The sequence below is a fragment of the Mastigoproctus giganteus genome, chromosome 12, assembly GCF_048544385.1.
Source record: "Mastigoproctus giganteus isolate SK-2022 chromosome 12, ASM4854438v1, whole genome shotgun sequence".
Classification (NCBI taxonomy): domain Eukaryota; kingdom Metazoa; phylum Arthropoda; class Arachnida; order Uropygi; family Thelyphonidae; genus Mastigoproctus; species Mastigoproctus giganteus.
Window position 1 is genome coordinate 26,938,536 of NC_143586.1, and position 25,038 is coordinate 26,963,573.

The following is a 25,038-nucleotide window of genomic DNA, read 5'->3' on the forward strand; positions in this document are numbered from 1 at the left end:
TTGAGGTGTATAAGGCCTTGAATGGGTTGAGCACGCTGAATTCTGATGGGATCCTTCCACTTGTTCAGATTACGAACCTAAGGGGGCATAAATTCAAATTAAGAAAAGACATGTAGAATAGATGTGCGGAAATTTGCCTTTAGCCAGCGGGTAGTTGGTTGGTGGAACAAACTTCCATCTGTTGTTGTGGAAGTTGATAGGTTGAATAAATTTAAGGAGGAACTGGACAAGCATTTGGAGGGAATGGTGTGATTTTTTTTTTTTTTTTGGCTGATGCCGCATAAGCTCATACACTTGCTTTCTTGCATCACATGCCACTACTACTACTACTACTACTACTACTACTTGTTTTAATATCTATCTTGTTCTTGACGAGGAACTCTGCTTTTTATATATATATATATATATATATATATATATATATATATATATCTTTTTTTTTTTTTTTGAAATATGATAAGAGGATCGTTTGGAACACTTTCTATCGGCAGAGGACTCTGAATGTGTTGTTCATTGGCCTCGGATACACGTGAGGTTATAGGCATGGTATTTAGTTTCGCTTTTGCTGTTATAAACAGATGATGGTGACTTGATTTCCTGTTTTCGATAGTTGAAGCCAGTTGCGCATCATGTTGCTTTAGAACTACAAAAGGTAATTGCAGTTTAATTTTATTAGTCGTTTAATTAATGAAGGACATTAACACTGTTGATTTTGGGTGAGGTTTATTTTTGTTATAACATAATTAAGACAGTTTTACAACTATTCATGCCTCCCCCCCTCCCATTCTTTGTCGAAGGCTAGGTGCTTCACATTACTGAGTCTCCCATTTGTATGGTCCTGACCGAGGGCTTTATCTTTGAAGGTGTAAGAACTGCGAGTTTTCATACAGAAACACTAATCTTTCTTGAGGGTCGGACTGGCTGTATTTGGCCTGGGATACCCCAATGTTTATTCCCCCCCCCAGCGATAACACGCAATAATTTCTGTTGGCATCAGAAGCAATGACCGCCTATCCGCCCTGACCAGACCAACCTCGGAGAGAGTGAAATGCCCATTTCTCGCTATACTGAGAAGTTAAGTTTTGTTCCTAACAAGTAATCTTCTTTATAAGAAATTCTGATAGAAGGGATGGTAAAAATTTAAAGGATTCCAACTTGTAAAGATTAAACAAAAAATTTATGCTACTATTTAATAATAAATTTCATGTTGTATGAAACAGGTTGTCTAAGTAAAAGGAAACAACATTTAAAATTGGATAGCTCACTTCATACAAAAGAGATATGTTATCTGAGCAAAGTGAAACTAAATTTCTGAGTGACTCTCTTACTACATATGAAAGACACTGCTTGAGTAAAATGAAAGTACTTGTCTCTGCAATACACTTTACTCTGATTACTTCATTACTGATTTCAAATGATAACTGATTACTTCCTTATTACTTTTTCAATCAGTTGATGTTTAAATCAGCTGTAGTTGGAAAAGTTTTTCGGTGTTATTTTTCTTATATATATGTATAAATAAAAGCAGAGAAGCAAAAATTATCATAGTAGTATTATTTATATTATTTTCTTCTTATTTTATTAAAGAAGGAAGTGAGACATGGGAGTTAGTTCCATTTCCATTACTTTTTTTTTAAATTTATTTATTTCTTGGAAATACAGTGTATTCAGATTCTGCTGTCCTACTGGCTTTTCAGTACATCTGATTTAATGGATAAAAGAAAAACCACAAAATGCTGTTCATATGAGATAAAAGATCTAGAATTTATTCTAAGAAATCTGCTGGATCTGCATGTGGACAAAAACAGAAATTTTTACATGTTTCATGATTGGTAGCTAAGTGGTGAACTTCGCCATACCCTCAACACACTACCAAAAAAAAAAAAAAACTCTTGCTCAATTTCTGTTCCACGAAAACTTTTTTTTTTCATATTGTGACATATGACAAGTATATTAATACAAAAGTTTCACTTTTGTATTAATATACTTTTATTTTCTTTACTTCAATTGAGTAATAACATGGTTATTGTTTATTTTATTATTATTTTATTTTGTCTAGTTTATTTTTCTCATCAGTTCATGAGAAAGCTTTACATGATACAAAAAAAAAAAAAAAAAAAAAAAGGCATCAGTTTTTAAAGCAAAACCGCTAACTTTGGGAAGATAATAGAACAGCAACCCCATTCTGCAATTTTAAATTTGCAAGCCTGTGTAATGAAACAGTACTATTTTTTTGTACTGTTTTTGATTCCTGCAAGGAAGGTGACATGGTTGACCCTCGATATCTTATTTTATTTTATTAGCCAGCAGCTTACCAATCTGGCATTTCTCAGTTCTGTTTCCCACTGTTAACACCATTATTCTTGTATCTGTCAGCATTTATATAACTTCCAATTGCTTAGCTTCTGGTGAGAGGTTCCCAAGCAATTTCTCTGCCACTTTTGTATGTTATTTACTTTACTTTTGCAATATATTCAGTGTCTCTTGCTGCACAGTAAAATGGGAACTCTAAGAAGCCAAGCGTAGCCACCACTTTAGAAACAAAATTGAAAATTGTTGCTCATTTTGGAGCTGAAAAATGGATAATCAGTATCAGATGTGATATGGAATACTGCCTATAACTATAAGAACAATGTAGCTAATAAATAAAAATATAAAGGTATTGCAAAATTAGCAGTGCCTGACAATGAAAATAGAAACTGCCAATTACTCATGGGTCTCATTCTCCACCACCTTAATGTGATACCACCTAATCAGGATGTCATTCTGAGATTACTTTTTTCTGTATGCAGTATTGTACAATTATTAGTGTTAAACTCCAATTTCCACTTTTCAGTCCCTTTTTCCAAATTTTATAGGTCTTTTGCAATAGCATGCCTTGATTCCTGTCATTAACCATCGTGCCAACCTTTATATCATCTGCAAACTTAGGCAGTAAGCTTGATATCCCTTCATCAGTACTGTTACTAAATATTGAAAAGTAAAGGATCCAGCACTGAATTGTAAGGGATTCCTGTAATAACATTAGTTGAAGAAGAGCAGTGCCCATATATAACCACCCTCTGTTTTCTGCCACTTAACTATCCTTTTTATCTATAGCAGTAATTTGTCCCAAATGTTATACTGTTCTAATTTGTACAACAATTTTTTTCATTTGGAACAGTGTCAAATGATTTACTGAAGTATTATTTTTTGCATCCAGTTCTTTTGTTAGTTCATCACATTAGTTAATTAGATTGCTCAAACAAGATCTTCCATTAACAAATCCATGCTGTGATTTCCATATAACTGTATATTAGGGCTTACAATACCGGTCAAAATCTTAATACCGGTATTTCAGTATTTTTAATTAATGAAACCGGGATACCGGTATTACAAAAACAAACGTTTTTCTCAATAAATTTTGATGACAGTTAATAAAGTAAGGAAAAAACAAGTACTGTAATTACTTGAATTCAAGTTTTAAATAAATATTTATTACAATAACAAATATTCTGAAAGAAATCATCAAAAATACAGTTATTCTAAAAAAAAAAAAAAAAAAAAAATACATATTGTTACTGCAAAGTTTAGTTATGTTTAAGCATCCACACTACCTGTCCGAATAAAGTGATCTCTTAAGAAACATAAGCAATCAATAGTATGATCGTTTAAAATGTATCTAATTTTGGTACATATTTGATTAGCGGCAGAAAATACCCTTTCGGATTCTATTCTGGTACTGTTGTACTGAGATAATCGTAGACGATCTCAGTCCATATTTTCTAGGCTTTGAACTTTTTTACCAAAAATAGTTGAGTATTTCATTAATTTCCGACTCAAGTTCATCTTTTAAAATCTCATTGGAGTCGGGCAATTTCTTATTTTGGAAAGAATTTGTGGAACACTGATGTTCTGTTCCATGTTGGTCTTCCATGGTTGAATTATGTTCATCATTTTCTGAAGGAGAAATACGTTTTATTCAGCAAAGTAAATTTTCAATATAGTATCTTTAATGAGTCTGTTAGAGAGCAAAGAGTGGGAATAAGGAATAAAGAGAGCAAAGGAATACATCACATATACAGGGTGTCTCAAAAATAATGTCAGGAATGAGTTCCTCATATGTGGACAATAAAAATATTTTATATCAACATAGTTCCGGAAATGCTTGGTTCCCGAGTTATTAACCGGAATGTCTTATCTCCCGCAGGTGATTTCCTTCATCACAAGGTACTGACAGAATCTGGTGGTTTTCCATTCCAACTATGTACTCAAATCAGGAGCAAGCGGATATGCACTTTATGTAAGGTTTGGCAGATGGCAATGCTCTGGAGGCTCGTCGTTTGTACCACGAAAGGTTCCTAGAACGAAGATGTCCAGACAGGAAAACGTTTGAAGGTATCCATTGCCACCTTTGTGAACATGGGACCTTTACACCTCGTGCTGCCAACAGAGGACGACCAAGATCTACAACTCCTGAAGTAGAGGAGGAGATTTTGGATGTTGTGCATGCCACTCCTGGAATCAGCACACGCAGAATAGCAGTGCAACTGGCTGTTCAATGTTTGACTATTTGGAGAGTGTTATGAGAACACCAACTGTATCCTTACCATCTTGCAACGGGTACAGGCCTTGTCACCAGCAGATTACCCTGCGCGAGTAATGTTCTGCTAGTGCTTCTTGCAGCAGTGTGGTACTCCTCACTTTCCTGCCTTAGTGCTTTCACAGATGAAGCACAGTTCACATGAGACGGAATCCAAAACTTTCACAATCAGCATGTATGGGCTGAGGAAACCCACATGCAATTCTTCCATCACATCACCAATAGCGGTTCAGCCTCAACATCTCGGCGGGTGTTTTTAGCGATAAGTTATTTGGGCTCCATGTACTTCCAAACAAACTCATAGGGCAGGCATACAGAAACTTTCTGGAAAACAACATGCCTGATTTCTTGGACGACATGCCACTGATCATTCATCAATAAGCACACTTCATGCACGATGGCACACCCGCACATTTCAGCCACCTAGCCCACAATTACCCGAATCGAAGGTTTCCTAGTTGGTGGATAGGTAGATGTGGGCCAACTGCCTGGCCTCCATGCTCACCTGATTTAAACCCACTAGATTTATTCTTGTGGGGGCCATTTAAAGTCATTGGTGTATTCGACTCTGGTAGCTGATGTGGAAACTCTCCACAATCAAATTGTGGCAGGTTGTGAGAGAATATGAAACATGCCAGGAATTTGGCATCATATTCGTGAGTCCATGAGACGTTGATGTGAGGCCTGTATTCAGGCCGAAGGTGGACGTTTTGAACAATTACTATAAGGTGATGTGAACAGTTAAGTGTCATAGACAGACCTTCAAAACTCGGAAACCAAGCATTTCCGGAACTATGTTGATATAAAATATTTTTGTCTACATATGAGGAACTCATTCCTGAAGTTATGCCGTATATTTTTGAGACACCCTGTATAAATGCAAAGAAGAGGACAAATCAGATCGGATGCATATGTAATTGCGTGGGATAGTATTAGATACCTCAACTGATGTTGCAGATGAACTCGACAGTTACTTTGCATCGATATTTACAGAAGAAAAACCCTTCGCGTCGATGAGAAATTATGGGAGTGAAGTTGAAAAAAATGTAATTAATGATGTTGAAATTTCACGTGTTGATTTGATGAGAAAAATTTCGCTCCCACAGGCTAGTAAGACTCCTGTAGTTGATGGCATATACCCTATAATCTTAAAGGAGGCGGCAAGTGAGTGCATTGAACCATTAAGGCTAGTTATGAGAGCATCACTGGACTCGGGTGAGATTCCACTGGATTGGTGTAAATTGGAACATAAAGGCGGTTCTAGGAGTGTAACGGGAAATTACCGACCGGCCAGTCTAACTTCAGTAGTAGGAAAAATCATGGAGGCAATGATCAAGGGTGGAATTCAGGATCACTTAGATGGAAATGGAATTCTTTAGGATACACAGCATCATTTTATAAAGGGAAAATAATGTTTAACAAATCTGGTTAGCCATTTTGACAGGTCACTCATGAGCTGGATTTGGAGAATAATTTCAACATTGTTTATTTAGATATCAGCAAAGCATTTGACTTAGTCCCACATGAGCGGTTACTTTATAAGTTGGAGCAGGCTGGAATCATAGGGAAAATCCTTAGATGGATAGCACGATGGCTTGAGGGCACCAGGCAGGGAATTGTGATAAATTGTTATTCCTCAGATTGGGTTAATGTAAGAAGTGGGGTTCCCCAAGGATCAGTATTGGGACCACTGTTGTTTTTGATTATCTTAAATGACATCTATGAAGGGATATAGGGTGTGATGTCTAAACTTGCAGATGATGTAAAAATCAGTAGAGTAGTTAATGATCGCCGCCAAGCAGAGCTTCTTCAGAGTGACCTAGATAGACTTCCGGGATGGTCAGAAGAGTGTCAGCTGTATGCTTTAATTCAGCAAAATGCAAGGTCTTACACCGGGGGAACAGCAATCCCAAAATAACTTATACACTTGGTGGAGTTGAACTAAAGTCAGTAGTGGAGGAACGGGACTGGGGAGTTACAATACGGTCAGACATGAAGTTGTACGAGAATTGTGGACAGGTTGCAATGTTGCATGTTGTCCTATCGATGATTTATCGAACATTTGCTAGTACAGATAAGGATGTCATAATCACATAAAGGTGATTTTATAAACTTTTTTTTTTTTTTTTTTTTTAAATTAGTACCGAAAAACTGGTATTTGAATACTGGAAAAAAATAACCGGTATTTGGGATCTTGGTATTGTAAGGTCCTACTATATATCACTTAAGATGATCCTGCAATACTTCTTTGATCACTGACTCCATTATTTTCCCCTGAAACAAGAAACCAATTAGTGTTATACACTGAGAATTAACTATATAATAGGCTTAAAGTTTCAGAGCTGATGTGCTGCTGTTTAGTTTTAATTTCATTAGATGGAACTCAAATACTATATGGCATTTCTCATTATGGCTGTATCTCTTAGCACCTACTTTGCAAATGTTAAACTAAACATTGATTTGCTTCTGATGTGGAAGCTGACCACTGAAATAGCTGTCAGAATGGTGGCATCCCTTTTAAATAAATAATATGCTCTTCACTTTTATAGTTGACCCTGTATAAGAAAATGAAACCATGTAAAAAGACTGTCTTTATTGCAGGTATTGGAGTAATATAAACTAATCAGGTTAGGTCATGTTTGTAACCTAACCTAGTCTAACCATAATTTCATGTAAATTGATTAAATATTAAACCTATTAGTAATGCCAGCTATGAATTTTCAGTTTAGTATTTTGTGTAAATTTGTATACTAAGAATAATTCTGTTTTGTTTTTATAGGTATATGAATAAATTAATTTACCATTTGTATAGTAATTAACTAACAATAAATGTTCAATTTTTACAGACAACTAAATAACAGAATGGTAGGATTTGATCCAGAATTAAATCACAGGTTAACTAAATTTGATCACAGCATTGCTGGGGCAGCTAGTGGTTTTATAACAAGATTTCTTTTTCAGCCATTAGATGTCCTTAAAATTCGCTTCCAGGTATGTAGTAAAGTGTTCCTGAATGTAGCATGTATTAAGCAAAATGTGCATATGTAGAATTGAAGATAGATTTTAGTCTACTATCATTCATTCCACTTTTATTCTATTGCCTTACATATAATTCATGCATTGTTATATCTTAGATATAATGTTGCATACCATGAGCAAGCAGATTTTTCAAAATCTGCTAAGTAGTCTTTTGTTAGTTAAAAATTATTGGATTTAGTTCTCTTTTTGTTTAAAATTGGTAGTGCAGTTATTTGCATCTATCTGATAAAGTAAGTGAAATTGTTACTTGACCTAGGAAATTACTCAAAAACAAGAGGACAGATTTTTGCCAACTTTGTGTTCATTGTGTTGATATAAGAATTATATAACTACTACTGAATTTCTTTTCTGTGGGTGTATAATTAATATTTGTAATTTGGGGGGGTTCCCACCCCCAAGCCAAAGGTTTTATAGTGTGCATTATTTGTGACTGTAAAACCTCTGCCAGAGCCATCTGCAGTGGCACATAATGCAGTGAAAGAGGATACCGTTGTGTATTTTCAGTGCTGAGAGTGCAAGGTAATAAAGTGAAAATTCACCAGTCTGATGAAAGCATGGAGAAAAGGATTGATGCCCTCAAAGGAATTAACATGAGGGACCCACCTCATTCATCTGACCAATTCAACATGAGAGCCCTCAATTGTGCATCAGATAACACAATGGATTTGCCAAGGGCAGAAGATACTGATTCCACAGGAAGTAGTTATTATTGGTAATCTGTTGACAGGGAAATGGGAAATATATTGTGCAAAAAAAAGGCAATGATAAAGAGTGTAACATTGGGACATTTAGATGGAAATGGAATTCTGAACACAACTACTGTTAAGATTTTCCCTTAACAATGGTTTTGCTAAAGGAAAATCATGTTTAACTAACTTGATTGGCTATTTTGACACAGTTACTCATGAACTGGGATGTAGAAATAAGTTCAACATTATTTATTTGGATTTTTGCAAAGCATTAGATTCTGTCCCTTATAAGAAGTTATTGTATAAGCTTCAACATGTTGGGATCACAGGTTAGATTCTGGGGTAGATTATGGGGTGGCTGTAAAGCTGGAAGTAAAGGATTGTGATTAATAGTTGTTATACTTCAAATTGGTCTAAGTTACAAGTTGGTCACTAAGGATTGGTTCTGGGACCACTGTTTTTGATTTTACTTAAATGACATTGACAAAGGGATAGAGGACAAGATGTCAAAGTTTTCAGATGATGTGAAGATTAAGAGCATGGTTAATGATCAGTACCATGCAATGCTCTTTCAGGTGACCTAGATAGGCTTAAAGGACAGTCAGAAAAGTGACAGCTATTTTTAAGTTAGCAAAATGCAGTCTTACAGTTGGGGAATAGCAATCTCAAAATAAATTGTCCACAGGGGTTGAATTAAAAACAGTAGAGGAAGAAGAGGATTTGGGAGTTATGATATGGAGTTCTCTGAGCAGCTAGAACAGGATAGCCCATGGTGGTCCTGTCAATGATTCACTGTACATTTGCTTGTAGGGATGGGGAGGTCATAATCCCACTGTATAAGGCAATTGTAAGACTGCACTTGTAATACTGTGTCCAGGTATGAAAACTGCACCTAAAAAAAAAAAAGATACTTTGCACATCTTGAAAGGGTACAAAGCTGGGCAATGCATCTGGTGAGGTCAGCCAAACAGCATCCATAGAGAAAAGATTTTGAATGTCTGGTTTAAAGAGCTTAGTAAGTAGGCACCTTAGAGGAGACCTGATTGAGGTCTGTAAGTCCCTGAGTGGGGGAGGAGGGATATTAAAATGAATAAAGGCGAATTTTTGCTGTTATGAATGATTACACAGCTAGGGACCATAAATTCAAATTATAGTGAAAGCGATTTAGACTGGATTGTAGGAGGTTTCCCAGTTGCTGGCTAAAAGAAAACTTATTGGCTTATTTATTGTAAATTAATGGAATAAATTAACTCCATGAATAGTTGAGGCTGATAGCTTGGATTCACAATGAGTTAATTCACAGATCAGTTGGATAGTTACCTACACAAGGAGGGAAATGCACAAGTAGATTTTTTTTTGTTATTGTAGGACAGTTTTCTTTTAAGGGCACTAAAGGTGATATTGTTGTATATATTTGTACTAATGATATTAATAATAGGCAATCTGATGATTTACTTAACAGTAAATAAAGGTCAATTTGAAACTGTCTGGAATTTTGCCCAGACATGATAGGAGGGGGTATAGCTTTAACATTCAATTCTGGAGAGAGAGAGAGAGAGAGAGCGAGAGCGCAAAAATAATCACACATATACTTGTGGGCAATGGCTTACAATAACATCTTTGAGCATACACACACCAGATTTTAACTTATTACTACCTGATTTTGTTTTTTACTTTTTTTTTTATTACAGTATTCACATTTCAAAATGAAAGAATGCTAATTTATTAAAGCTAATGATGAGCTAGCAGACTGACTGTGAGAAATCACTGCTTGGTGACTTTGCCTATTGGCAATTCTCCCATTTGTTAGCATAATGAAATTAACTTCAACTAGAAGTTCATTTAATTATACAATATGTGTAGCCTGTATGTTTATCAATATGTCAATTCAGACAAAAATTTGAATTTTACAAGTTGTAGATATTGACAGGCATTCTATCTATGGTTAACATTGTTAAGCAGTTTGGCATTCCTAAAAGTACACTATTCACCTTTCTAAAGGATCATAAAAGATTGAAAGCTTATAGAAATCTGCCCCAGATAGGATCAGAGCATGAAAGGTGAAGTATCTGGATCTTGAAAAGGTACTCTTGGAATGGCTAATAATGATGTATTCAAAAAATGAGACTGGATGGAAATCTTTTAAAAACTAAGGATGAATCATTTGTGCATCAGATGGATGGTTCCAGAAATTTAAGACTGGAACTTTGTGCCACACTTTTTTGAAGTGTGGCGAAAAGTGCAGCCATCAACACAAACTATGAAGGAATGGTAGGAGAATCTTTAGGAAAAAAAAAAAATTGTAGATGTACGACCAGAACAACATCTTCAGTACTGATGAAACTGTTTATGTTGCAAACAGATAAAATGCTTATATTTAAAGTGAGAAATGTAGTGGCAGAAAAAAAAAAGCAAAACAACAGATTACCATTATCTTAGTGGTGAACATGCCTGGGACAGAAGTTTCCTCTCTAACCATTGGGAATGCTTAGAATCACCAATGCTTTAAAGGTTTTTTTCACCAAGGCTTTAAAGGAAGACAATGCAGACTGCATTGAGCAAACCAAAAGGATCTTAAATGGCATTGAAAATGTATGAGGAATGGGTCAGAGTCTTAGATTACAAAATCAGCAGGGAGAATAGAAAAAGTTTTCTATTTGTAAATAATTGCACCCTTCATTCTGAAGTTAATGGCCTATGTGCAATCATTGAGTACTGCCACCTAATGTAACATCAGTTTTTCAGTTGATTGATCAAGATGTAATCCAGTGCTTCAATGAATTCTACTAGACAAAATTGTGCATCTCGAAAGCAAAACATGATGTGAAGTTTGTGTTGCAAATGATCTGTTTGTGTGTTTCAACATGGTCTCAGATTGAAAAGTAGTAGTGGCAAATGATGTAAGAAAGCATGCTTATGTAGCATCAGCCAAAAAAAAATACCCAGACACCTCCCATTTCACCTATTCATTCCCTCCAATAGTTTGTCTAGTTCTTCCTTGAATTTATTTAAGCTATCAACTTCCACAATAACACATGGAAGTTTGGTTCTGGCAATCGATCACCCACTGGATAAAGGTAAACTTCCACACATCTGTTCTGCAACTGCCTTTCCTCAGTTTCAATTTGTGCCCCCTCATGTGTGTTCAGCAAGCTTCAAATGTACTTGATTTGTCACCTAGAATAATGCAATGATTGAAGCTTCATATGGTTTTTTGTTAATTATGAAGAACAATCTGATAATATTGAAGAAATTCTCTTTTAAAACATGCACTCTCACTAAAGCAGCACATTTTGATGTATTATGTTAAAGTCTAAAACAAATTCACCTGTTTATGGTTAAGTCTCTTCCAGTGTTAACCAGCCTGTTTTCCACTTCTATTTCTAATTTGCATAATTATATATATATATAATTCTCCACATTCCATAATCTCTATTATCACAGTCTAGTGTAATGTTTATTAATTTATTTGATGACATTAATCAGCTGTGTTTAGTTTACATATTATCATTCTTCATTTATATGCCTTTGCTCCATTTCTTGAACTGCTCGTTCAACGTTTGTTTAAATTATTTTATGTATACGTATGGCACTTCATTTTCTTGTTTACTACTGTAGTAAGTTCAGCAGTCTTCCTTAATTAGAATATACTATATTGTATTAGTAGAATGCATTGTATTCAAACTTTTCTTTGTTCTTTTGCTGATTTTGTGAATGATCAGTATAATGACCTTTCAATATAACAACCATTTTTCTCATTTCCTGGAGGGGGATCAGTATAAAGAGCTTCAACTGTACATGTAAGACCCTCTTGTACCATGGGTTGGAAAAAACAAAGTAGGTTTTTATTGTTATTCATATCATTTACAAGTGCAATGTAAATTTTCTGTGTGACATTTTCTTTCATCAGACCCAAGTGGGACTTTTAAGTTAAGAAAGGGGAAACTAAATTTTCTAAAGAGTAAATTAAAAATTGCATAATAAAATATGTAATCAGGTTCCTATCAGAAGGGTTTTTTTTTTTTTTTTTTTTTTTGTTGTTGTTGTTGTGCATGCGAAAGAGATTCTGAAGGCTAGTAATGAGTCATAAGGATACATGGGAATGAAATTCTATGATATATATCATAAGCCTAAAACTGGTATCATTACAATGAACTGTGGTCTATTTTTTTCAGTATGTTGGTTCCTTACAGTTGATATAGGTACAGAATTTCTATATAATTGGATGGAAACATTTTCCTTGAATACTGTTCTTTTACATCTGGGAGAATTTCCTTTTGTGTTTCCTAAGTATGAAATAAACAATTTTGCTATAATTAGTGTAATTATAGTATTATTTCTTGTAATTTCCGTATTTTGTGAAGTTAGAAAAATTACTCAAATTTTCACTAACTTTTAGGAAGCATGAGTGTGAAGTATTACGTATTAGCCATAATGTGCAAGAATTCCTGAAGTTTTTGCTTTGAGTAAAAAAAAGAATTAAGTGAAAGATAATAATAAATAAATAATAAAATAAACTCCCAATTTGACATACTCCTCCTCTTGTAGGTAATTCTTAAATTTTAATATTAATCTTAATTTCCCCCAGCTGTCAGCTTTAACCTATTAATTAAGGAAACTTATTCTAATAATTAACAATTCACTGGCTAAATGAAAACTTCCTGCATTCCAGTCTAAACCTCTCCCTTGTAATTTGAAATTATGCTCCTAATTCTGGAATCATTTATACCAGTAAAGCTTTCTCCAGCATTCATTTATTTTATTTTCTTCTAAAATGAATGAGATTTTGTTCTTGTATTATGTTAAGATTTTTACAGATTGCACCATTTCTTAATCCATAAGAATTAAGATTCACATTTGTATAAATATTACTATCACTGATTTTATCTTGTATGCAGAAAATGCAAATAATACTTCTGTGCCTTGTTCTTAAAGAGGTCAATGTCAGTTTTCATGTATGCTCCATTTATAATGTCATTTTAACTGTTATTTTGTTGTATATTTCTAATGCTAAAAGAACCAGGGTTTAGCTCTCCTCCATTACTAAGAGATTTTTTTTTTTTTTTTGGCTGGTGCAGCATAAGCCTCAGACTTCCTTGCACCATATAGTTAATAATAGACAATGGCCATTTTAGCAAACAAATAAACAACAAATTAATAGTTGTTGGTCCTTTTAGAACTAAATCATAGAACTTTAACCTTTTTGTTGGATTGCATTTTGCAATTACAAATTATATTAATATTAAAATATTATAATTTTAAAATTATAAAATTATAATATTAATTGTATTTTAATTTGAATAATAAATTTATAAAACTTTATACAAGTTTTTTTTTTTTTTTTTTTTCTTTTGTAATGTTTAGCTACAAATAGAACCAATTAAACATTCTAGTCAGATTTCCAAATATAAAGGTCTTATACAAGCATTAGGATGCATGTTGAAAGAAGAGGGCGTTCAAGCAATGTGGAAAGGTCATGTTCCTGCTCAGTTCCTCTCAATTACTTATGGGCTTGTTCAGGTAAATTGAATAGAAGTTTATTACCATTAGTAGTGGAAAATGATGTAAGAAAGCAAGCTTACACAGCACCATCCAAAATACAAAAGAAAAAAAAAACAATTCCCATTTCACCTATTCTTTTCCTCCAATAGTTTATATAGTTCTTCCTTGAATTTATTTAAGATCTCAATTTCCACAATGACATATGATAGTTTGGTCTAGCAACCAACCACCAGCTGGCTAAAGGCAAACTTTTGCATATCTATTCTGCAACCGTCCTCCCTCAGTTTGAATTTGTTCTTTCTCATGTGTGGTCTGAGCAAAAGGAAGAATCCCATCAGCATTGAGCTTGCTCAATCCATTCAAAGCCTTAAACACCCCAATCAGATCACGTTGCAGGTGCCTGGTCTCCATATATTGCAATTTTCAGAACTGAAGCCTTGGTAAGAGCAACCCTTTGTTCCTCTCGCCTATCTCTGTGCCCTTCCCTGTACTCGTTCCAGCAGCTCTACACCCTTCCTAAAATGAGGCCTCCAGACCTGTATGCAGTACTCAAGGTGTGGCATGACTATTGCCTTATGCAATGGGATAATCACCTCCCTGTCCCTGCTAGCAAAATTTCTGTATATCATTGACAAAACCCCATCAGCTGTCCTGGAAGCCTGTATGTGTTGTTCAGAGAACTTTTTATCTGACTGTAAAATTACCCCTACCCCCAGGTCCTTTTCATTTTCCAATACCCTGAGTGTAGTACCACACAGTTGGTACATTACTCTCGGATTACTGCTATCCACATGCAGTACTTTGTATTTGTCAATGTTAAACTTCATTTGGCCTTTCTCAGCATCTGCCTAACTTTTCTAGATCCTTTTGCAGCAGCATATCATCATTCTTTCCATTAACCACCCTAACTAACCTTTGTGTTATCTGCAAACTTGGACATTTTTGCCTGATATGCCTTCATCAGTATCATTGATAAATATAGAAAACAGCAGTGGGCCCAACACCAAATCCTGGGGAACTCCACTAATAACTTGCCCTTAATGCCACACTGCTCCAATTTTTACAACAGTCAAAATGTGCAACGGTATCAAAAGCTTTCCTGAAATCCAAGTATATGATATGAAAAATTATTTTTTGCATCCAGTTCTTTTGTGACCATATTGTTGTATCCAATCAAATTAGTCAGACAAGATTTCCCCTTAACAAACCCATGATGTGTCTAAAGTATAATTGGAGCCTTATCTAGGTGGTTCAAAATCTGAGTCATTTTCATCAGAAAGATAACAGCTTACATATTATTAAAAAAAAAAAAGACAAATTAATTTTTATACTTATTTATTGCCCTTCTACTACAGTGATTTAAATGTTACTTTTAAATTTAATTTGTTTCTGAAATAACATTAGTTTGAATTCAAATGGTTTGTATCAGTATGCTTTTGGAACTGGTATAATAGAACCATCAGTTATGTAATTAAATTGCAATAGATAAAAATAGGTTGCCATGGGAAAAATTTAATTTAAAAAAAAGGACACACACACACACACACACACACACACACACACACACACACACACACACACACACACACACACACACACACACACAGATTTAGCTTTCTCTGTCTTGGAAACAATATTTGAAATTGAAAAACACTTTTCCTTATGCAGCTTGATTTTTTTGTAAAATGAAGCTCATAGCTACAAATTTTTGGTATCCCCATCTTTTTGTTTAATGCACCATGACAGTTTTTTTTTATTTTCCTCAAATTTTTAAAATGACTTTTTTGCATTTAACTTTCAAACATATGTAATAAGCTAATAATGAACTGTTTATGGTATGGTGTTTTTTGCTAATTGATCATTATTTAGTTAGTTGGTGGCTACCAGCCGTTTGTTGTTATTTACCTAGATGTACACAACAGCAATTATCATCAGAAATATTTTAAGTTGCCAACTCAGGCTTGCTTGACTGAGTTTGCATCTTTGTTTATAATACTTTGTAAGAAATGTCTTGGTATTCTAGCATAACAAACTACTTCAACTCTGCTTTTACAAACTTTTAACAAGGTAGCAACTAATATAGTTTACAAAGGACATTATGTGGACTACCTGCAATATAGTTTATGTAGGGTAAACAAATCCAAATATGAGTTTTATTAAAATTTAGCTGTCATCACTTGTTTTTGTATTTGAGGTTACTCTAATGATACAATATGCTATCTAGCATGTACGACACTAAATTTGATTTTTGCAAAATCTTCCCCTCAGTAGAACTCTATAACATTTAACACATAATTGCACCATGTAGTGTTATATTGTATCACCATCGCATAACATTAGAAGGATTCAGCAGCAATTTACTATCACACAAAACGCTGCAAGGACTTGGAAAAAATTCAGAAATATATACAGAGTCAACTCTGTATCTGTTCCCTCTTCATACGTGCATTCGCCTGTCTGACTTTTTTCTCGTAGCAGATGCTATCATGCATCAAGCATCTGAGACATTGGCCTGTAGAAGGTTAATATCATGTATATTGATGAAGAATACTCTGTGCCTTTTGGCCAAGGCCACCAACTATCATCCCCATGGCCTAATAATTTATATTACCAGCTGCTTTTTTTAGGAATGTCCATGCACCATCCTTTTCTTTGTGCAGTTTGGTTGAAGAACCTACTTAGTACCATCCTTGGATTTGAGGTCAATTGGACAATTTCTGTAATCCTGATAAATTCGGTGCTCTTCTGTAAATATCTGGGCCTGTCAGCCTTGACATTTGTACTGTAACCTCTATGTTTTATATATTATTTTACTGTATTTTAATTTCTAATTTTAATTTATGTAGTTTACTTAGCATTCATATGTTTTTGCAGCATACCAAATTGGCAGAATGCACTTGCCTTGATGGGCTATTGTAACATGCAATTTATGTATCGTATTTCCTTATGTTATAAACAATCCCCTTCTCTAAATTTATGTTTACCAAGGTCATTTCATATACAATTCAAATAAAACATCTAACATAATTGTTTTGAAAGGACACGCTGTCATCACTTGTTTTTGTTTCCAACTAATAGTAGACAAAGTTTTAATATATGGCGGCATGAATTTAGCTATGAAAATCAAAGGATGAGATTACCTCTGTTTGCTCTTGTCTGATTTTCAGTTTTAAAAAACTGAAATTCTCTGGAATTTAGATTTTGAATTAAGTAATGAATAAATACATATAGAGGATACTGCAGTAAAAATAATGGATGTTTGTTCTCCACAAAATTTTTTTCAAATTTTTTTTTTTTTATAAAGTTGTAAAAAATTTCTGATTTGATTTTATCATTAGTATCAGCAGTGGCAAATGATGCAAGAAAGCAAGCTTATACAGCATCAGCCAAAAAGAGAAGAAAAAAGACGCCTCCAATTTCACCTATTCATTCCCTCCAATAGTTAGCATTAGTAGAGGCATACGATGCAAGAAAGCAAGCTTATGCAGCATCAGCCAAAAAAAAAAAAAACGCTCCGATTTACCTCTCCGTTCGTTCCAAATACCTCTCCAGCTCAGCCTTAAATTTATTTATGCTATAAACTTCCACAACAAAAGATGGAAGTCTGTTCGACCAATCAACTACCCGCTGGCTAAAGGCAAACTTCCGCACACCCATCCTATAACTGTCTTTCCTCAATTTGAATTTATGCCCTCTCAGGTGATTATTCTGAGCAAGAGGAAGAATCTCATCCGCAAAACTTAAGCCTTTCTTCGTAAGAGCAACCCTTTGTTCCATTCACTAATCTTGTTGCCCTTCTCTGTACTCATTCCAACAGCTCTACATCCTTCTTAAAATGAGGCCTCCAGACCTGTATACAGTACTCAAGGTGAGGCCTGACCATTGCGGTATACAAGGGGATAATCACCTCCTTATCCCTGCTAGAAAAATTCCTGTATGTCATTGACAAGACACCATGAGCTACTCTTGCAGACTGTCTGCACTGCTCAGAAAACTTCATATCTGCCTGCACAGTTACCCCTGGGTCCTTTTCTTTCTCTACCACTGTCTGTGTAGTACCACAGAGTTGATACGTTACTCTGGGGATACTGCTTCCCGTATGTAGTACTTTACATTTGTCAATGTTAAACTTCATTTGCCACCTCTCAGCCCAACTGCTCAACTTTTTTAGATCCTGTTGCAGCAGCGTACTGTCATTATTGTCATTAACAAAGCTGCCAACCTTCGTGTTGTCTGCAAACTTGGACATTAAGCCTGATATACCATCATCAATATCATTTATAAATACAGAAAACAACAATGGACCCAACACTGAACCCTGAGGGACTCCACTAATAACATTAGTCTATGAAGAGCAGTGTCCAGTGATTACCACTCCCTGTCTTCTCCCACTCAACCATCCCTTTATCCATTGCAGCAATTTGCCTCCAATGCCACACTGCTCCAATTTGTGCAGCAGTCTTCCATGTGCAACAGTATCAAAAGCCTTTCTAAGATCCAAATGTATGATATCAAAGTTATTCTCTGCATCCAGTTGCTTTGTGACCACATCATAGTATACAATAAAATTGGTCAGACAAAACCTCCCTTTAACAAACCCATGCTGTGTCTTAACTGTCACTGCAGTCTTGTCTAGATAATCCTGCAATGCTTGTTTAACCAGTGCCTTCATTAATTTCCCTGGAATAGAATTTAAACTAACAGGTCTATAATTACTTGTCGCCCTTTGATCCTCCTTTGTAAATTTGGGTCACATTTGCACATCTCTAGTCCACGGGTTCCTCCCCTGAGTCCAAGGAAGCTCTCATGATTATGGCTAAGGGTTTGCTTACTTCCTTTGCTGCCTCCTTTAATATAACTGGATAAATCCCATTCACCCTACTGTGGATTGGATTTATCCAGTTATATTAAAGTTATATTCTTATGTTTATCTTATAAGTCATATTCTTATGTTTATCTTCAACAATTTCTCCCCTACTTTCATCTCAGTTATTACAGAATCATCTAGCTAACTGCCAGGGTTTAGTTCACCTCTGGCACTTTCTTCCCTGAATAACTCCTCATGTGTGAATGTAGATGCAAAATACTCATTTAGTTTGTTAGCCACCTGAGCAGGATCATCAACAGTTGAACCATCGATATCCAGTGGACCAATCTGATTCATCCTCTTCCTTTTAGTTTACATACGTAAAGAACTCTTTGCTGTTTTTCTTTGCATCCTTTGCCAAAGATTTCTGATAATCTGCCTTTGCCTGCCTAACCTCCTTTGTGACTTGGTTACAGACCAGCTTATATCTATTGTAGGCTTCCATATCACCCATTAATTTATATGTATCCCATGAATTTTTCTTCTTATCCGCATGTCTCATTAGTTCATCTGACATCCATTTAGGCCTAAACCTTAAACAATATTTCTTAGTTGGTATGTAAAACCTAGTAGCTTCCAAGATTAATTCTTTGAATGCTACCCATTTTGAATTTGCTGTTGGTAACATCATCAGTTGGTCCCACTGTATAGAATTTAAATACTCTCTCAGACCTCCATAGTCTTTATGAAAGCAAAACCGTTACCTTTATTAATAGTTACCTCTTTGAGTAAATCCCACTTCAGCACACTGTGATCACTACCACCTAGTGGTTCCTTTATCTGCAGATTCTTAATGCATGAAGAATCACTACTGATAATCAGATCAAGAGTATTACTTCTTCTAGTTGCCTCCTGAACATGCTGATGTAGAAAACAATCATCTAATAAATCCACAAAAGCCTTGCTAGTGTGTGAGTGACCAACCCACAAATTCCAGTCAATATCTGAGAAATTAAAATCCCCATTATAAGACTCTCTGATTTACTGGCTACTCCATTTCCCTGTACAGTTTTTTATTATACTCCTCAGAGTCATTAGGCCTATAACACACTCCTACTCTCAATTTTGGTTTCTCAGTGCTTACGTCACACCAAACTGACTCGACACTGCACTGTCCACCGATGTAGACTGTCTGCACTTTCTTGAATTTTATGTGTTTCTTAACTAATAGCATAACCCCTCCCCCCTTCCTATCCTGTGTATCCTTCCTGTACACATTGTACTACTAAAATTCCAGTTCTGCATTCCTTATATCTGTGTGACACCACGTCTCTGATATCCCAACAATATCTGTCTTTGATGTTTTGACCAACACCTCAAATTCATCAAATTTATTTACCAAACTCCTAGCATTAGTGAACACGTAAGTATACATGCACCTATTCCTATTCTTAGCTACCCTAACACAGCCCATGTGTTTACTTGTACTGCAATGACTCCCAGCAGTCTCTGACATCCTCTGCATCTTGTTTTCCAGGCTGTTGCTCATTCCAATAGAACAGTGCAAGAATCACTTTCACCTCTGCCAGTGGCCACTGTTAATCTATTCGTCTTTGTTTCCCCCAAGCTAGCAGTTTTCCGACCTACCTAACACTGCCTCGATAGCATCAGCAAATATTCTTGCACCCTTTCTATTTAAGTGTATCCCATCTCTGTAGAAGCAGTCTCTCCTATTAACAAGTACAGACCAGGCTGAGAAAATTTTACCCCTTGATCCTTGCACAATCTCTCCAGGGCCGAATTGATCAACAAAGCTCTCATCATATACTCCCTCCTATCATGTCTGGGCAAAATTGCGGACACTTTCAAATTCAACCCTAATTCACGGTTTTTTTTCAAAAATGACCTGTACTTGTTAAGTAATTCCACCGGTCTCCTACTCTTAATATCATTAGTGCCGTGTACAACAATATCACCTTTTGTGCCCTTAAAAGTTGATATCTGCTCTACAATGTCATCAACCTTTGCCCCTGGCAGACATACCCTGGTCCTGTTCCACCTGTCCTTTTTACATAATATGTTCCCCGTTTCCCTGACAATAGTCACCAACAACTACTAGTTCCTGTGGGACCAGTGCATTCTGCATTGAGGGTTGCCGCTGTGTTGCGTGATGATCAAGTGCAAGCTCTGGCGTTGATGTGGGCAGCTGAGAGCTTGAAGGGCCCCTCGGTTTAGATCCTTTGAGGGCATCCACCCTGTGCTTCAAGCTGTCATATAGGCCCATAACAACGCAGAGTTGTCACCTGATTTCCTTACATTGCGCCTACACAAAGACATTCCCCTTGGCAGTATCGTGTCCCGTACCTGATTGCTCCACAAACATCAAGGAAGCAGTGCATTTTAAAAGGCTGTGATTCAGAGGGCAACTGTCCCCCTCAGTTCTCCCCTGAGCCACAGCACTTCCATTAGCTTGAGCCTTTTGCTTTGCTGCTCTGGTCTGAGTCATGATTTCGATTCACTTTCAATAAAATTCAATTTTAGTGCAAAATTATAATCCTAAACCTATATCCCAATGCAGTTATAACACTATATATATATATTTTTTTTTTTTTTCAGTATCGAGTTTTATTTCAGAGTTTAATTATATAAATTCTGTATCAAGTTATGTATTAATTAATAATGTTATGTTCGTAAAAGCTAAGTCGTTATATGTACTTAGTTGAAAAAGTACAATTTAATTGATAATGAAAGTTTAACAAGATTGATAAATTTTACTGATTAATCGATAATACTATATACCAGGGGTGGCCAATGAGTCGATCACAACAAATTTTAAATATACAGTCATCCCTCGATTTGCACGGTCAATTATACTACCAAAATTTTATATTTCGCAGAGGGTTTCGATACCTGCGCATTATTTTTTTAATGAAGCTTCAAAAATAGGAATGAAGAGCAGATTTTGAAAAATTTTTTTTTTTTTTTTTTTTTTGAATGATTGAAGATTTCATAGAAAGAGAAACACATTTCACCATTATAACATAAAATACCATGAGTACTGCGTACTCATGAAAACACCTTGAGTACTGTGTTCAGGTCTGGAGGCCTCATTTTAGGAAGGATGTAGATTTGCTTGAGTGTGTACAGAGAAGGGCAACAAGATTGGTTAGGGGAATGAAGGGATCCTCTTACCAAGAGAGGCTTAAGTTCTGCAAATTGCAGTGGCTGGAGACTAGGCACCTGTGCGGTGATCTGATTGTGGTGTATAAGGCCTTGAATGGGTTGAGCACGCCGAATATTTTGATGGGATTCTTCCACTTGTTCAGATTACGAACCTAAGGGGGCATAAATTCAAATTAAGAAAGGACAGATGTAGAATAGATGTGCGGAAATTTGCCTTTAGCCAGCGAGTGGTTAATTGCTAGAACAAACTTCCATCTGTCGTTGTGGAAGTTGATAGGTTAAATAAATTTAAGGAGGAACTGGAAGGCATTTTGGAGAGAATGGTGTGATTTTTTTTTTTTTTTTTTTTTGGCTGATGCTGCATAAGCTCATATCTTTCTTGCATCACATGCCACTACTACCACCGAATTCCAGCTGTAGATATTATTGCAAATGCAATAAGATTTATAATTAGAATTCACTAACAGAAAAGTGCAAATTGTTTTTATTGTTTTTATGATCGTGACCTCCAGAAATAGCTTTAGAGAAATATCACAAAGGCATTCAAAACTGATTCTTATAAGGATAGCGCCTCCGTAGCCAGGTGGGAAGGAGCAGCAGTGCGTAGCACACGCTTCTTGATTAGACCGGGGTTCGAGCCCGTCACCACCAAATACGGAATATGCGGAAAGGTCAAGGAATGACCACCGCATATCCCGGAGCAATATGGCCTTAGTTGCTAATGCTCCTAAAAACCAAATAACAACAAATAACAACAATAACTTATAAGGATATAACCAAACAGAGCAATAAACGGTGGTGTGTTTGTCCAGTTATTTTGGAAACAACTTCCTCATTTGGGAATCCTCTTCATCAATTACCCTACGTTAGCTGTTCCGACAGAATATTTTTCCGGTTTGTGCAACTTAGTGTTTTAATCGGTAAGCATTGCTTTTGCTGATTTAATAACTGGATAATACTTATATGTTAATTTAATACCTTTTGATTTAAAATGAATACTACAAAAAAAAAGAGTAAAACGTTTCATTTTTATCAAGAGTGGGAACTAGAATACTTTTTTGTAATGGTGAAAGAAAAATGTTGCTGTTTGATTTGCAATGCTTCCGTGGCTATACCCAAAAAAGGAAATTTAGAAAGGCACTTCAATGCACTCCATGGTAAATACCAATCGGATTTTTCACCGAATAGTGACCTTAGAAAAAAATAAATTAGAACTTAAATCTAGATTATTCACGCAACAAATTCTTCATGACACCTAATTTACAATCTAAAGCAGTAGCATCATTTAAAGTGAGTCATCTTCTTGCAAAAAAATGCAAATCATTTTCTGATGGTCAATTCATCAAAAATGCATTTTTAGAAATAACATATTCTCTTTTTGAAAATTTTAAGAACAAAAATGAAATTAAAAGTGCCCTTCAAGATCTGCAATTATCTTGAAATACTGTGATGCGATGCATCGAAAAAATGAGAAAATGTGAACAATTGCGTGCTCATATTGCTAATTGTGTGTCCTTTTCTTTACAACTGGATGAATCTACAGATGTCAGTGATACAGCTCAATTGCTCGTTTTTATTGGTATGTTTTTCGATGATTCTGCCACTAGAGAAGAACTGCTGGGTATGGTTTTGTTAAAAGAAAGAATTAGAGGTCCTGATATCTTTAACTCATTCAAACATTTTATTGAATAAATTAAATTACCACTATTTAAGCTCATATCAGTAACAACAGATGGAGCTAAAGCAATGATGGGGCATCTTAACGGATTCATCACATTGTGCCAAAAGGATGATGAATTCCCAGATTTTTTGAGTTACTACTGTATCATCCACCAACAAGTGTTAGTCAGCAAAAGATTAAATACTAAAAGTGTTATGGACATCGCTTTCGAAATCGTGAATTCCATCAGAGGACAATCTCTTCAAAGGAGACTTTTCAAAATGCAACTCGATGAAAAAGAACCAGATCTGATATTACACACAGATGTGAGGTGGCTGAGTCAGAGTAAGTTTCTACAGAGATTTTGAAATTTGCTGAATGAAATTAAAAAATTTGTTGATTAAAGGGGAGATGATTATCAGCAGCTACAAGATACGGAGTGGTTGTGTGATCTGGCTCTTTTGGCAGATTTTACCAGTAAATTAAGTGATCTGAATTTGGAATTACAAGTAAAAAATAAAAATGTGAGTGACATTATTAGTAGTATTTCTGCATATAAATATCAATTTTCGGCAATGGCTAAAGATTTCAAAGAAAAAAATTCAATCATTTGCAAAAATATCCTGTTTTTGAATTTAATAGTGAGAAATATGTTTCTGAAATCGAGAATATTGTGGACGATTTTTAAACCAGAATCAGTGATTTTAAAACAATTGAAGACATTGTTCAATATATTTCTTATCCATTTAATGTCCACTTAGATACGAAACAAATTGCAGAAAAAAAATCGCTGCAATTTTTCATGTGGAGAAAATATTACTTGAAAATGAAATTATTACATTGTGAAACGATATCTTCCTAAAAGCCAGATTATCAGAAGAAGACTTTTGGAAATACGTTTGCTGAGAAAAGTACCCAAATGTAAAAAAATGCAGTGAACTTTTAAATTCCTATTTTGGTTCCACATATGTGTGAATCGGCCTTTTCATATTTGAAACAAACAAAAACGAAGAATCGCTATGCTCTTACGGACTTGCATACAGAAGATTCTTTATGGTTGGACTTATCACAGTATATCCCCAATTTTGAAAGCTTGGCAGATGACATGAAGACACAAACTTTGCATAAATTAAAAACGTATGAATTTAAAATAAGAATTCTGAATTGTATTGAATTTTAAAATTTATAAACAACATTTTTCAATATGTGTTGATTAACTTTTTTAACCTTGTGCAATGAAATTTTTGAGATGGTAGATCGCTACACATTTTGAAGGAAAAAAGTAGATCACATCACAAATTAAGTTGGCCACCCCTGCTATATACTATACCAAGCTAACACTATTTAGTATGAGATATAACGTTGTGTTGTTTAGTTTGTCTAGTTATTCTTTGAATTTATTTAAACTATCACTTTCCACAACAACAGGTGGAAGTTTGTTCCAGCAATCAACCACCCAGTGGCTAAAGGCAAATTTCTGCACATCTATTCTGCAACTGTCTTTTCTCAATTTGAATTTATGTCCCCTCAGGTGTAATCTGAGCAAGAGAAAGAATCCCATCAACATTGAACATGC

The 25,038-nt window shown here is 35.3% G+C and overlaps 1 protein-coding gene across 1 annotated transcript in view; it reads left to right on the forward strand.

The window, feature by feature from the left end:
- The first annotated feature begins 537 nt into the window (after window positions 1-537).
- The window catches only part of LOC150076810 (mitochondrial thiamine pyrophosphate carrier-like), a 43,326-nt gene continuing 18,825 nt past the window's right edge, over window positions 538-25,038 (forward strand). Inside the window, exons 1-3 of the mRNA XM_090385687.1 lie at window positions 538-652; window positions 7,429-7,573; window positions 13,675-13,830. Coding sequence (XP_090241813.1) covers window positions 7,445-7,573; window positions 13,675-13,830 — 285 coding nt within the window. The 5' untranslated portion in view covers window positions 538-652; window positions 7,429-7,444. The remainder of the gene's footprint in view (window positions 653-7,428; window positions 7,574-13,674; window positions 13,831-25,038) is intronic.